This window comes from Prionailurus bengalensis, chromosome X, assembly GCF_016509475.1.
Source record: "Prionailurus bengalensis isolate Pbe53 chromosome X, Fcat_Pben_1.1_paternal_pri, whole genome shotgun sequence".
Lineage (NCBI taxonomy): Eukaryota > Metazoa > Chordata > Mammalia > Carnivora > Felidae > Prionailurus > Prionailurus bengalensis.
The window spans coordinates 27,635,940-27,651,705 of record NC_057361.1 but is presented as its reverse complement, the minus strand read 5'-3'; the positions used below and the strand labels follow the sequence as shown (position 1 = coordinate 27,651,705).

At 36.8% G+C, this 15,766-nt stretch overlaps 1 protein-coding gene across 8 annotated transcripts in view; it reads left to right on the top strand.

Annotated features, from left to right (window-relative positions):
* DMD (dystrophin) overlaps positions 1–15,766 on the top strand; it is a 2,018,590-nt gene that overhangs the window by 1,285,821 nt on the left and 717,003 nt on the right. For all 8 annotated transcript variants that reach the window (XM_043570319.1, XM_043570321.1, XM_043570317.1 and 5 more), the window contains one exon: positions 11,934–12,098. In XM_043570319.1, coding sequence (XP_043426254.1) covers positions 11,934–12,098 — 165 coding nt within the window. The remainder of the gene's footprint in view (positions 1–11,933; positions 12,099–15,766) is intronic.

Sequence of the window (15,766 nt, the reverse complement as noted above, 5' to 3'; positions counted from 1 at the left end):
CATGTGTTTCTTAGTCTTCTTAACCAACTAGATGCTACCCTTTCATACTTGGGTGTATTCAAATCATACTTCACGAGCCTCACTTCCAGGAAAGCCCTGCTCTTACTGTCCTCATGGGTTTGGGTGCTCACACGTAGACTAAAACAAGAAGCAGATTTAGGAGTGCCATATATGTGAGAATGTAAGTACTCCCAAGAGAGTTCTGCTTTTCATCCTCAGCTTTACCTTCTCTTTTCTCTGCTCTGTTAGAAATTGATTGGTTACTTTGTGTGATTGTTCACCGAGTGGTAAGTGTGCTGGTGGGTGTGTGTGTGTGTGTTTGTGTGTGTGTTTGTGTGTGTGTGTGTGTGTGTGTGTGTGTGTGTGTGTTTGAAGGCTTTGGGGGGAAAGGTAAGGGATGAAGATACAAGTGGAAAGAAATGAGTAACATAAAGAAAAAAGCAGTACCTGACAGGGCCTGATGAAGTAGCAAAGATAATAAATGCTACCGAGTTTATTAGAAAGAATAATTATTTCTATCCAGAGGGATTAGGCAATCTTCTCTGAGAACGTGGCACTTTCATTACCCAAAACATGAAGAATGGAAAAGAGTTTTATATGTGTCAATTAGGAAATGAGGTATTTTACTGAGAAAAAGAAGACATTTTAATGGTAGAGTAGACAATGACAGAGGAACAGAAGCAAGATGGGGTTTTGTTATTAGAAAGATGTGAATAGTAAAGTCAGATAAGGTCAGATTGTTGAGAGCCATTTTTTTTCCAAAAGGCAAGCTAAAGGATTTGGAGACAATTGGGGATCAGTCATATGATTTAAGCAAGAAAATAAAACAAGGGGCAGTTTTGGAATTTGAATTTAGTAGTTGCAAGGACAACAGGACTTCATTATCCTATGTACTTTCCGAGTTAGGAAGAAACTGTATAAGATCTAGTAAGTAACTAAAGGAATTTCTTCTAATAACTGCTGGGAAAGAAAGGAGACTTTCTTTTGTGCTCTTTTCAGTATATTTTCTCAAAGTCTTATAGCTAAAAGGAATGAGAGACAAAATAGTACAGTGCTTAAGAGCGTGAGTTTCTCAGCTTGACTTCTTGGGTTCACATTCTAGCTTGGTTATCACTTACTGGCTCTGTCAGCTTGGCCAAGTCACTTAGTGTCTCTTTGTCAACTTTTCACGTTTAAAATCTAGGCATTCATAGTACCTATACCATAATCTTGTTATTACTAAATGTGGTTGATATGTAAAAAAAGACTGATATACCAAAAAAAGAATAATGCTTGGTACATTGTGAGGAATAGGCAAATAATCTGTTTCCACAGAAGTGGGTATGTATACCTACATTTAAAATAGCCATTTTCTGGGGCGCCTGGGTGGCGCAGTCGGTTAAGCGTCCGACTTCAGCCAGGTCACGATCTCGCGGTCCCTGAGTTCGAGCCCCGCATCGGGCTCTGGGTTGATGGCTCAGAGCCTGGAGCCTGTTTCCGATTCTGTGTCTCCCTCTCTCTCTGCCCCTCCCCCCGTTCATGCTCTGTCTCTCTCTGTCCCAAAAATAAATAAACGTTGAAAAAAAAAATTAAAAAAAAATTAAAAAAAAAATAGCCATTTTCTGATTAAAAGTAGTACATGTTCCTTGGAGTCAAATTAAAAATGCAAGTAAGAAAAGATGACCTATTGCCCAGTAATTAACACTTTTAAACTTTTGACGCATCACATATTTTTTCATATTACTAAATATACATGTTCGTCACTTATGACACATCTGCGGAGTATGACTGGATGGATGTCCCAAAACCTTTCACCCGTACCCCGTTGGTGAGCGTGTAAGCAATTTCAAATGATGTGTATCTATAAGTGAGGCTGTGGCAAACATTCTTGTGATTTCACATGTGTACACACCATTGTTGCCTTGAGATAAAATATTAAATGTAGAATTTATGGTCTAAGTGGGGTAATACATTTATATTTGAATACATATTGCAAAACTCTACCCAACCCACTCCCAGCCCTACCCTTCCTGGAGGGATATTCCAGCTAACTTACTAGCACTTTACAAGAGGGCCCGATTCCCTGCACTTTTGTTATTACATGTCATGTAATAAAACTTGCCAAATCGATAGGTGCACTTGTAAAGTGCTAGTAAGTTAGCTGGCAGCCAGATTTGCTTGAATTTGATTCCTATGGTTTCTAGTGAAGTTAAACAGTTTGAATAGACTTCTAGGTCAGGTATAGTTCTTCTTTTATGAATTTGTGAGCCCTGTTCATTGTTTTCTGTAGCGTGTTTGTCTTTGTCCTATTGATCTGTGAGAATGGTTTTATCTTGAGTGTCTGTCAAGTTATTTAATACGGATTGTTTTGGGGTTTGATTTTGCTTTTGCTTATTTGATTTTTTTATATGAGGAGGTTTTATACTGCTATGAATTTAAATCAATCACTTTATGATTTTAAAATCAAAATTGTAACTTTTACATCAAAGTTATAAGAACATTTACCCGCATCTTCATTATTTGTATGGCTTTATTTTTTACACCAAAATTTCATTTACCTGGTATTTGCTTTGGAATTGTATGAGATAGGAATTTTTACATTGAGTTAAAACTCCATCAGGTATCGTCTTTATTTTTAAATATGGAAGGTTCAGAATTCATTATTTATTATTAAATTCTTTGGAAATAATGTTAGAAATGTTAGAAATGTTAGAAATTTCTAATGAAATCATTAGAATTGCTATGTATTTGAACTGGCAATTTTTTCTTACCATTTTTAATTATTATAACAACTTATTTTGTCTATATCTTTATTTTAAAATGGATGACAAATCTACCAAAAGGGGGAAGATAATTACTACAGTTGCATGGAGATCATTTATTTAATCATGGTTTTAGATTAATCATAATTCAAAGATTTATTCAGTAAGCAATCTAATTTATCTTGTAGTCCCTATATAATAGGTAACGTTGTAAAAAAAATTTAATATTTATTTATTTTTGAGAGACAGAGAGAGAGAGAGCGCACGCGCACACAAGTGGGGGAGGGGCAGAGAGAGAGGGAAACACAGAATCTGAAGCAGGCTCAGGGCTCTGAGCTGTGAGCACAGAGCCCAACACGGAGCTCGAACCCACAAACCGTGAGATCATGACCTGAGCCAAAGTCAGACGCTTAACCGACTGAGCCACCTAGGCACCCCGATAGACAATGTTGAATTAACAAATGTCAAATAGTATTTTTTTTGTTTTCAGAATATGTTTATACATGCATTTCATTTATATTGGTCATATTAAAGTTGACTTCTAAATGTATATCTCATTAATGGTAATTAGCATGAAGGATAGAGATTGTCTCCATAAATATTAAAATCTTTGGAAAAGTATGAATTTTAATACTCCATTTATCAAGTAATACATTAGATTTTGAAAGATCGGAGAATGTATGTTTTGGCAGGGAAGAGAAAAGGAAAGTTACAATATGGAGTCAGGAAAACCCAGATGTTTAAAGCCACATTTTTTTTTTTCACTTAACAGTAATACTGGGGATATTATTTATAGTTTTGGACCTTAATTTACTCATTTGTCAGTTGTAGAAAAGAATATATATTTCATAGAATTATGGATGAGATCAAGGAAGCTAATAGAAGTAAAATCAGTCATATAGTACCTAAAGCATATTGTAAATCTAAGTAAAAATGGTAATTTTATTGTTGGAAATATTTTAGAGGGGTAGCCAGTCACCCAATCAGTATTATCCATTTATTCATTTTCATTTAATGTTTAAAACATAGAAAATAAAACTCTGTGTAGTAAGAAAGAAACTTTGGAAAAGCTTTGGAAAGAAAACTTTGGAAAAAAACTAAAATATATTAGCAATTAAAAATTATCTATAATTGGTAACACCCTCCCCAAAAATCATGGTTTATAATGTTATGTATTTCCAGTCATTTAAATATATATATTTGTGTGTGTGTGTGTGTGTGTGTGTGTACATACTGATATGCCAAATATACACAGAAAAAGATATAATTTATGTGTGGTGTATAACTTATCTTTTTACTAATTAACATATCATGAATATCTTTCAAAGTAGAATGTTTTTCATAATATGTAGTTTAAAAGTTGCAAAGTATCCCATTATATGCAGGTAATTTATTCCACTTGAGGGATTTTGTGTCGGTTCTTCACTAGTATAAATGACAGAATTGAGCATGCTCATCACATCTCTGTGTTTTGTGTATCTCTGATATTCCCCAAGAAAAATTCATAGAAGTCAAATTTTTTCATTGAAAGGAATGAATCCTTTTTTATTTTAATTTTTAATATTCCAGTTAATTTACATACAGTGTAATATTAGTTTCGGGTGTAGAATTTAGTGATTTATCACATCCATACAATAGCCAGGACTCATCACAACAGGTGCCACCTTATACTCATCACGCATCTAGCCCATCCCCCGACTCACTTTCCCTCCAGTAATCATCAGTTTGTTCTCTGTAGTTAAGGGTCTGTGTAGCGGTTTGTCTTTCTTTTTTTTCCCCTTATGTTCATCTGTTTTGTTTCATAACTTCCATATAGAAGTGAAACCATATGGTATTGGTCTTTCTCTGACTGCCATTCCACTTAGCACAATGCACTGTAGCTCCATCCACATTGTTGCAAATGGCAAGATTTCATTCTTTTTATGGCTGAGTAATATTCCATTGTGTATATACACCACATCTTCTTTATCCATTCATCAGTCGATGGACATTTTGGCTCTGTCCATAATTTGGCTATTGTTGATAATGCTGCTATAAACATCGGGGTGCATGTATCCCTTCAAATCAGTATTTTTGTATCCTTTGGGTAAATACGTAGCAGAGCTGAGAAAGAGGAACCCTCTTATGCTGTTGGTGGGAATGCAAACTGGTGCAGCCGCTCTGGAAAACAGTATGGAGGTTCCTCAAAAAGTTAAAAATCGAACTACCCTAGGATCCAGCAATTGCACTGCTAGGTATTTACCCTAAGGCTTTTAAAATATTTCCATGTAATCTTTTAAATTGGAAGATAAGAGACACATGGGAAAGTACACAGATCATAAGAATAGAGGTTGATGGATTTTTTAAAAATTAGCTTACCATGCTTCTAGCACCCGATCAAGAATTAGAACACTACCCCAGCATCTTCCTTCGTGTTCATTCCCAGTAATTAACACCTTCCCGGTTACCTCCCTTGCCGAGGATAAGCTTTCTTCTGACTTCAAACACCTGTAGAGCATGTGTATTTCTAGATCATCCACTCTCCACTCAACTGAGGTGGCACCATTGTTATAAATTAAGTAAATACATATAGTCTAGCAATACAACACAGAATTCATTATATTAAATAATGATACCTGGTAGTAAACATTCTATTTTTTGGAAGTTTATTTATTTATTTTGAGAGAGAAAGAAAGAGACTGTGAGCAGGGGAAGAGCAGAGAGGGAGAGAGAGAGAATCCTAAGTAGGCTCCCTGTTGTCATTGCAGAGCCTGATGCAGGGCTCGAACTCATGACCCTCGAGATCATGACCTGAGTCAAAGTCAAGAGTTGGACGCTTAACTGACCGAGCCACCCAGGCACCCCATCTTTTTTTTTAAGTTTGCTTGTTTCTTTTTTTGTTTATTGAGAGAGAGGGAGGAGAGAAAGAGAGAGAGAGCGTATAAGCAGGGGAGAGGTAGAGAGAAAAGAAGAGTATTCCAAGCAGGCTCCATGCTGCCAGCATGGAACCCGCTGAGGGGCTCCATCTCTCACACTGTGAGATGATGACCTGAGCACAAATCAAGAGTCAGAGGCTTAACATGCTGAGCCGCCCAGGCGCCCCTCTGATAGTAAACCTTTTTAAACTTTGTTGTTCTTCCAGATCGTGTTGGATATTCTTGGTGCTTGGCATTTGCATATAAATCTTAGACTTGGCACATCACTTTCTATTAAAAACCAGGTCTTATAATTTTAAAAGAGATTGAATTGAATTTATAGCTTATTTGAAGAGAGTTGATATCTTTACAATATAGGACCTTCCAAATGGTTTCTTCCAGTAGGAGAATAAGGTATATTCCTTTATTTGTTTAGGCTTTTCTTAATCTCTCAGGCATGTTTGTAATTTTCAGGGTAGAAGTCTTGCTTTTTGGTATGAATTATCAGATTAGTCCCTAAAGTAAATGTAAGAATTTGTCTTCTAACAAACATCTTAAGAGTGCTTATTTTCTAGAACTTTGATAAATACCTTTTACAAAAGCCAGTATAATAGGCAAATGATGGTTTATTTTTGCTGTTTTAATTTGCATTCCATTGATTACTTTGGACTTTTGTTTATTGGATGTTTTCATTTTTTGTCAAATTCCTGTTTATACTCTTTATCCAGTTTTCCAGTAGATTCTCCATCTCGTTTCATGTATTAAAAGATCTTTTTATATGAAAAGATTATTACCCATCGTCTGATGGATGCTACAAATAGACACAGCTGTCATTTGTTTTTAATTCTGCTAATTGGCCTGAATTTTGAATGAGCAATACAAATATTATATTTAATAGTTTATTCACATTACTTTCTACTTCTAAAGAGCTTACTCACAGCAATATTTTATTCTAATTCTGTTGTTAATTTTTTTACACTTAACACTTTAATTTCTCTAGAATGTTTTTGGTGTAAGATATGAAGCCAGTATTTAATATCTGTTTGTTTCTAAAACAGACACCTCTGTTTATCTTATTATTAAAATGTCTACACAGTTGAAATTAAAATTCAGAAGTTGAAAAAAAACAGAAGCTAATCTTGTGTGAAATTAGGTCAAGACTTGGTTAGATACTAAATTAACATATAAAGAAACTGAGAGTGTTTAATTTATTTGCTTTCACCACAGGGAACATATTGTATGAAGAGTATGGTTATATAATATTTAAAAAGATTATTAGGAAAATGATACATTTTACTAGTAAACTGTTAATATACATATTTTGATAAGAAGATAAAGTAGTAGTTGTAACGGTAAATAATTTTAAGACACATAAAAGCTGACATGAAACCTACTCGTATTCTACATCATAAATTATGCACGTTATCTTTTCCCATGAACTACACAGAAGCCATCAATTCCTGAAGATTCTTTTGAAGGTGTGGAAAAGCACAAAAATTATATGTCAGAAAGTTTCACATTCTACCCTACCGTTAATTAAGCGATATTGTCATAGGAAAATAATCACAATTTTGGACTGATGGCTTTAGATATGTTGTAGCCTATTAATAATGATTTGTTATTAAATTATATATTGTCACCATTATTTTTGGTAAGAAGAGAATCCGGTAGTTTTACTTTCTAAATTAATTTAGTTCTTTGTGAAGGTGATATATTTATATTTTGCAAAAGTTTCAAATACAGTGAAAATCTTCCACCCCATCCACCATCTGCCTACCGTCACCACACGGTGACTTTGGTTGCATGAATACATTTACAAGATAAATTCCTAGCAGTAAAAGTTCTGGGTCAAGGGTTATATGCATTTGATAGATATTGCCAAATTTTCTTCCACAAGGGGTACACCAGTATGTACATTTCACTGGCCTTATAGAATAGTATATTTTCCACAGCCTTAGCAGCCTGGTGTATTTCAGACTTAGATTTCCGTCAGTGCAATAGATGAAATTTTCGGATCTCTCGTTACAAAGTTTAGCTTTTTTATGTATGTTTAAAATCCATTTACGTTTTCTTTTTTGTGGACTGTCCTTAACTTCTGTCCAGTTTTTTTCCTCTGGGTTGTTGGCCTTTTTAAAATTAATGTGCTGGGGCTCCTGGGTGGCTCAGTCGGTTAAGCATCCGACTTCGGCTCAGGTCTGATCTCGCGCTCCGTGAGTTCGAGCCCCGCATCGGGCTCTGTGCTGACTGCTCAGAGCCTGGAGCCTGTTTCGGATTCTGTGTCTCCCTCTCTCTCTGACCCTCCCCCGTTCATGCTCTGTTTCTCTCTGTCTCAAAAATAAATAAACGTTAAAAAAATTTTTTTAAATTAATGTGCAGAACCTTCCTATGTATTAAGAAAATTAGCCCTTTATCTGAGATGTCACAAATACTGTTTTTATAATTTGTCATTTGTCCTTTGACTTTGCTTTGAAGATTTTTTTTTTGCCATGCAGATGTTTCTCCTTTTTATATAGTCCAATCTACTAATATTTTTGTCTGTTAATTAAAGCTGTTTAACTTGAGGATGAAATTATATTCTTTCTGTTGATAACTCTGGACATACATGGCTTCTTAAATTGAAAAAAAAATCCGGAATTTTGAAATTTTTTATCTTTCATTCGCCAGGTGTTTATTGAATGCCTGTCATGTGTAGGAACCCAATTCATCCAGAAATCAAAGCTCAGTGCGGGAGGTCAATGTAAACAACAAATAGTATAAGACATATGCTATAGTGGTGGGAAACACAAGGATATACCCAATGTAGATGTCATAATTACCCTGAAAACCACTTGTGCCCCACAATCTCTTTATAGACGATCATTTAATTATTTCAGATATTGGTCAAGTCTCACCCACCAAACTGTGTGCTATCAGGAATTGTTCTAGAACCAGGAAGGGCTGGGTTTGGAATATGAAAAGGAAACTAACAGTCTTAGTTGTAAGTTATACAGATTTGTGTGTTGAAATGTGAACCCTATGTGTGATCAGATGTAAATAAGTTCATAGCTCAATTTTAGAGATTTTAAGAAAATATGATGGCTATTATTTCCATTAGCTTCAGAATCTCGTGGCCCTTAGATGCTGCAAGTTGAAGCTATAAAATGTTTTTTTCATGTACTTGTGACTAGAAAATGATCCAATAAAAATAAACTGTTTAGTACCTTCCTGATAAATGCTAGAAAAGATAAGTTGAAAGCATTATTACATTACATATTACATACATGGAGTTACATTTATGATATCAACTATCACACACACACATACACACACACACTCAAACACTCACACACAAATACGTTAAGTATAATTCATCACCATAGGTGTCATTATGGGTTAGAACTCACAAAATACAAATAGGACTTTATCTAATATTTTGTTTACTAGACTTTATAGCAGGATACTAGTCAAACAAAGCAAATACAGCATCATGATTCATTATCCGTGGACAAGCATTGCATGCTAACTTCACACTTCGCTTCTTTTGACTCCTTGCCCACACAGGGAAAGACTGCCAGGGGTAAAAACCAAGCTCTTTGCAGCTCACTTTAAATAGAAGCCACGGTCTGTATTTCCCTTTCATCTTCTACACCATTCTAGTCATAGAGACCCTAGGTTACATTCGAATTCACAAATTCCCCAATGCAGATACAGTTCTATACAACAAACAAGGCAGGCCTAACATTTCCCAGTCATCTTAAAGTTAGCATTACAAGGAAACATTGCTTTGGGAGCCTAAGGTCAGTCCCAGGCTGGACTGCTTCAGTAAAGGCTGAATGTTAACCCTTTACTCATGCATGCACATGCGTGTTACAGGATATATATAAAAATGCATTTATACATTTCAAAATACATATTGTTTACATATAATCAGAGCATATATAAAATTCCTTCCCCCATAAATTAACTGATAAGTTACTTTGTCCATTAATGTATCTCCTTTTCACCTCACAGCTCTTGGATGCAATTAAAGAACATAATGTTCTTTAGTTAGCTCTTTTAAAAGTATCTGAAACAGTTGTTCCAAAGTATGGGCCATTATTCACATGATGCGCTAGTATATTAGTATGCTTATCTAGTTTACCTTTTAAATATTCCCTATAATATTGGTGAGGATGTGGAGAAAAAGGAGACCTGTTGCACTGTTGGTCAGAATGCAAAGTGATGCAGCCAGTCTGGAAAACAGTATGGAAGTTTCTCAATAAACTAAAAATAGAATTACCATACCATCCAGTAGTTGCGCTACTGGGTATTTACCCCCTAAAAAGTACAAAAACACTAATTCAAAGGGATACATGCACCCCTGTGTTTATAGTAGCATTATTTGCAGTAGCCAAATTATGAAAGAGTCCATGTGTCCATTGACAGATGAATGGATAAAGAAGATGTGGTATGTGTGTATACTTCACACACACACACACACACACACACACACACACACACACTGGAATATTACTCAACCATAAAAAAAGAATGAAATGTTGTCATTTGCAGTGACATAGATGGAGCTAGAGAGTATAATGCTAAGTGAAATAAGTCAGAGAAAGACAAATACCATTTGATTTCACTCATACGTAGAATTTAAGAAAGAAAACAAGCAAGCAAAGGAAAAAGAGAGAAAAACCAAGAAAAAGACCTTTAAGTCTAGAGAACAAACTGATGGTTACCAGAGGGGAGGGGGGTGGGGGGTGGGTGAAATAGATGATGGTGATTAAAGAGAGCTCTTGTTGTGATGGGCACCGGATGATGGATCGAAGTATTGAATCACTACATTATACACCTGAAGCTAATATTATGCTGAATGTTAACTATACTGGAAATAAAACTTTTTAATTTTTTTAAAAATAATTTTAATGTTTATTTATATTTGAGAGAGAGAGAGAGAGTTCATGAGTGGGAGAGGGACGGAGAGAGAGAGCCACAGACAGAATCTGAAGTAGGGTCCAGGCTCTGTGCTGAGAGCTCACACACGGGGCTCAAACTCATGAGCCGTGAGATCATAACCTGAGTCACAGTCGGACACTTAACCAAGTAAGCTACCCAGGCACCCCATAATTTTTAAATGTTATCTATCATAACATCGCATTTTATAATAGATGTCTACTGTTACACGTGTTCATATCAAAATACAATGTTACGTTATTAGAATAGTGTTAGTTCTGTAATCAAGAGTTGCCATTTCAGGTTGATGTTCTTTACTACCGGGTACCTACTTGTTTTAGCCCTTGATAGTCTGAAGAAAAAGGCTTTATTCTTGCTTATCCTGGCTCGATACTCACACCTGAGCTTGAGCAACTATCACTAACATTCAGTGACTTTATTGTCCCTCACTACTATGCAGGATATTGCTCTAAGCTATTTACATGGATTACTTTATTTAATTTGTATAATGACCCTGTGAAGCAGGTAGTGTCATTGTCTGCATTCTAAAGAGAAGGCATTGAAAGTTAAAGAAAACTTAGCTAAAGTGCTCGGAAAGAACAGGAATTAAGATTTAAACCCAGCAGCCTAACTCTAGACTTCGGTGTTGAACAGAATCTAGCACACTTCTTCCCAAGTTATTTCATGTTCCCCAGCCCTAATGTCATCATCCATTTATAAAATTGGGATAATAATAGTATCCATATCTTAGGATTGTTGGATGGATTAAAGAAGGCAGTAAATGTGAAACTTCCAAAGATGGTGTTTGACACATTGTAAGCCCTTAATAAAAATAGCCTATAATCATGCTGATATATTCTACTCTTATCCAAATGTCTTTTTTTCTTTTCATTCTAGTCAGCTGATTTTGTTTTACTTCGTTATACTTAGACCCCTAAACTATAGCTTACCTCCATATTTTTCTTTGTTCATAGAAGAATTCCCTTGTATAATTCTCCTTAACATCAAACAAAGTTATACTTTGTAAAGACAAAGTATCTGCCATCTAATATGCAATGCACCATTATGTTTAGTGAATGAGTGGTTCAAGAATATACTGTAATGGTAGGAGTTGGAGTTGGGTATGCATTTGTGTGAGTGTGTGTGTTGAATTTCCAAAAGAAAAGGCTCATTGTCTTTGAAGCACAGAGTTTTGGGGAAGACTGTTAATAAATGATTTGTATGCATGAATTAAATTCTAACATGTAACCCATGTAAGTAATCAATATCACCTTGTTACAATACCCAAATCAGTAAATTTCGATGACATTTTATAGCAAATAACTTTATTTTTTACTTTTTTCTTTAAACCATGGGAATGTTTTACTCTTTTTCCTTACAGGTTTCTAGAGATTTGCCTGAGAAACAAGGAGAAATTGAGGCACACATAAAAGACCTTGGACAGCTTGAAGAGCAGTTAAATCATCTGCTTCTGTGGCTGGCTCCTATTAGAAATCAGTTGGAAATTTACAGTCAACCGAATCAAACAGGACCGTTTGACCTTAAGGTAGGGACTTTTTGCTTTAAATCTTGTTTTCCAAAAGAATGGCAATATCACTGATTCATTATCATAATCATCATTGTTGTTATAATAACAATAATAATGATAATGATAATTGACTAGCATTTTTTTGCTTTTTCTTACAGCATTTACTAGCAATAATCTGTTCATTAAACATATCACTAGAATGTCTTCATCATGTTTGTTACCATGATCTACTTCCCATCCCTACTTTAATTGCACTTAATGTACATGTGTAGACTCCTTCTCTCAAACTAAAGTTGTTTAGGAGATTAGGAGATTAGGTGCCTACCAAATAATGTATAGTCTCTTTAGTAGACATTAGAAAACCCTCTCAGGCTGACTCCAGTTTATGTCTGTATCCTTTCATTCTGTCAACAACGTCCCTTTATATTCTAGCCACAGCAAATTGTATGGTCTGTTTTGATGCATGTGGTTTCATGCCATGTTTTGTGTTCTTGATCTTCTTTTCTCTCTTCCTTAAATGTCTTCTTTCTCCTTATTTGGCATGATGAAGTTTTCTACATCCATCAAGACTGAATTCAATGTCTTTGCTTCTTCAAAACTTTGTTCCATACCCCCAGTAGAGTAAAAAACGCTTTTAGGATTGCTTATAAACCTCTGTATCCATTTCCCATAACCTTTGTACATTGATGGACACTTAAACTGTACAGACTTGAGTACCCCGTCAAAATCTTCTTTGAATGCAGAGGGCATCTTCTTACTTTACTCCCTTACCCCACTCCTTTCTCGACACCTCCATCTCAGGGCCCAGTGTATGGTAGGTACTTACATTTTTGAATCAAAGAAGAAAGGTGGCAACCAGACACCCAAATTGGTAAAGAGGTGTCACGGGTAAGTCTAGTGCTCCAGGCCAACATGCCAATTGGATGCCACCATCTTCTTTTAGCATCTCTATACACATTGATTGTCCCTGTATTTTCTCTCTTCCCAGGAGCATATTCCAAAGATTTATCCCAACTTGATGTCCTACTTTGCATCTCCTCTGGGTCAACAACATTAAGTAGCTAATCAAATAAACCAATTAAACTGAAATCTCAACCTCTTGATTAATGTAGCGGTGGGCACTTTCAGGCTAAATAAGTTAAGGAAGATGTTGAGTAAAGTTTTTTTGGTTTTTTTTAATTCACTGACCCCAAGTTTTCATTTCCCTTGTTTTCCAGGATTATTACAACCTAATGTTTTTAATCTCCGCTGGGTGCTGTTTTGGTAGGAGATAAGGCAAGGATGAAATGAAGCGTGAGGATATTCTAGAGAAGAAGTCAAAGTTTAAGAAAGATGGGCTTGAGTGAGATTAAGGAAAGAGAGAGGTTGAAATAGCTAAAGCGAGTTATTTTGCAAACTGCGCTCCGCTACTCTTGCCTTACCTTCTCCTGCCATGTAGGTCTACCATTCTGTTAGCCGCCCCACGCACAGATGATGCCACGTGCGTCGCAGGTAGATGTCATTTCACCCCTGCAAACCCCAGGCTGCTCATCCAGCGTCACGGTCTTCCATTCAAGTCTGACGATTAAGGCCAAGTCACAGTAGGCTTTACCAGAATGAATTTGGCTGGCTTTAAGAAAGTATACGGGTCAGGTAAAGGTAAAGACACAGCTGGAACAATGACGGCACGGTAGAGGTCTTGACACTAAGCCGTGGCTTCTCCCGCACTAGCCACCCTGCCTTCGCATTATGTGTAGACACAGAGACAAGACTGGGAGAATGCAAAGCCACGTCGTCGTTCAGAGATGCCACCAGTTCTGGAATCCTTTCCGTTTTTCCACCTTGCTAGTACATGGTGTCCTCCGAGGTATTTGACTTCTGTCCATTCTCCAGTGCACCTTTATCTCACAATACTCATTGTTCGTTACTCCCGAAATCTCAACAAAGAAGTAGTTACTTAGTCCAACAGACGACAACCTCAGCCAGATGCTCCTCTCAGTGAAAGAGCAAATAGGATCTTTCGGTGGGTAGCAGGAAGGGGCACGATGGATTGTGTAGTTCAAATTAAAGAGGGGTGATATGAATTGCAAATGTCCTGCAATATCTTTTTTTTTAATTTTTTAACATGTTTTATTTATTTTTGAGACAAAGAGAGACAGAGCATGAACGGGGGAGGGTCAGAGAGAGAGGGAGACACAGAATCGGAAACAGGCTCCAGGCTCTGAGCTGTCAGCATAGAGCCCGATGCGGGGCTCGAACTCACAAACCGCGAGATCATGACCTGAGCCAAAGTCAGTCGCTCAACCGTCTGAGCCACCCAGGCACCCCAACATCCCTTTACTTTTGATGCATCCTTTAGTGAAAATGAGCTTCGTGATTAAAGTAATGAAAAATATATTCGATATTAGCTATCTCTGTGCATGGAATATATTGAATAGAAAGGATAACAAAATCTGCCACCACAAATGGATGTTGTTGACGCAACCAAAGTGACTTTACTCCCAGTCGAAACCCCCCACAGTGGTTCTCAAATAGCAAAAACTCGCGTTGGGCATTTGTTTGTCCGTGGCCCATAGGTTTGTGCCAAATTAGGTCCCTGCAGTTTAGAGTGAGAGCTCCTGTCAGCTGTGTTCTCACTGCTGTGCATAGTTTCAAGGAGTCATGATATTTGCCTCCTGCAGCCTGGTCTAAATCACTGAGGGGAGAGGCAGCTGCTTTTTCCCTGGTGGTAAAAGTCTTTGGCTTCAGTCCTCTGTGCATATTCTGAGCTTCTCACCTCTGGCGTGCAGATTTCAAAAATATGCCCTTAGCCTTTTTCTTTTGCGTGTGGCTCTATCCGAGGCAAAAACCCCTAGCTGGTAATCAGGAAATAGTGACCTATGTGAATAATTTACTAACTTACCTAGTTCTTTATCCCTCTTTGTCTAGCTTCTATCTAAATTCACCGTCTGATAAATGATTTATTAAGATTGCTTAGCGTTCTGCTGTAAGATATGTGATTTTAGGCTGTCCAGCCTGCTATAGCCCCCTACTTAAAGAGATTAAACTTCTTTTTTTTTTCCAGTTAAAGAAAGATGGGAAAATGGGCTTCACTTCACTTTCAATTACTGAAAGCCAAAAGCAGTTTTTAAACGCTTTTGTGGAGTCCGTGCCCATTTTTTAATACAGAGAAAGAAACTCTTCACTAAAATCTTAGGAATCGGTTAATGCCAAGAAAGTCGATGTGCGAGGAGCCTCCATTTCCTAACTTTAAAGACATTTTCTTTGTCCACAGTAGCCATGGCTACCTCTGAAACAAGGAGCCTAAGGCCTTGACATCCAGGTCATTTGTTTTCTCTAGTCAAACTCGGAGCACCTGTTAGAAAAATAGGTACTACCCTCTGTGAGCCTCAGTTTTGCCTGCTTGGCACTTCATGCTTATTGATGCAATGCAGCTAGCTGTGTAATGAAACCCAAATAAAAAAAGCCTTAAGGGCTCTGTTCTAATGCATTGTTTATGCTGGAGTGAAAATTGACTGCACATCGCTTGGTTTGTGCAATTTACTCCTGAAATATTCCTATTCAGGAAATCCTGCAAATAGCAATATTCATCTTGAAAATCACCTCACAGAACCCTTAGCAAGCTGAGGAACATAATCAATGAGATCGTGATGTAGAGGGTGAAAATGAGGCGTAATCACAGCCCTTTCCCTTCAGTCAGCCCGCTA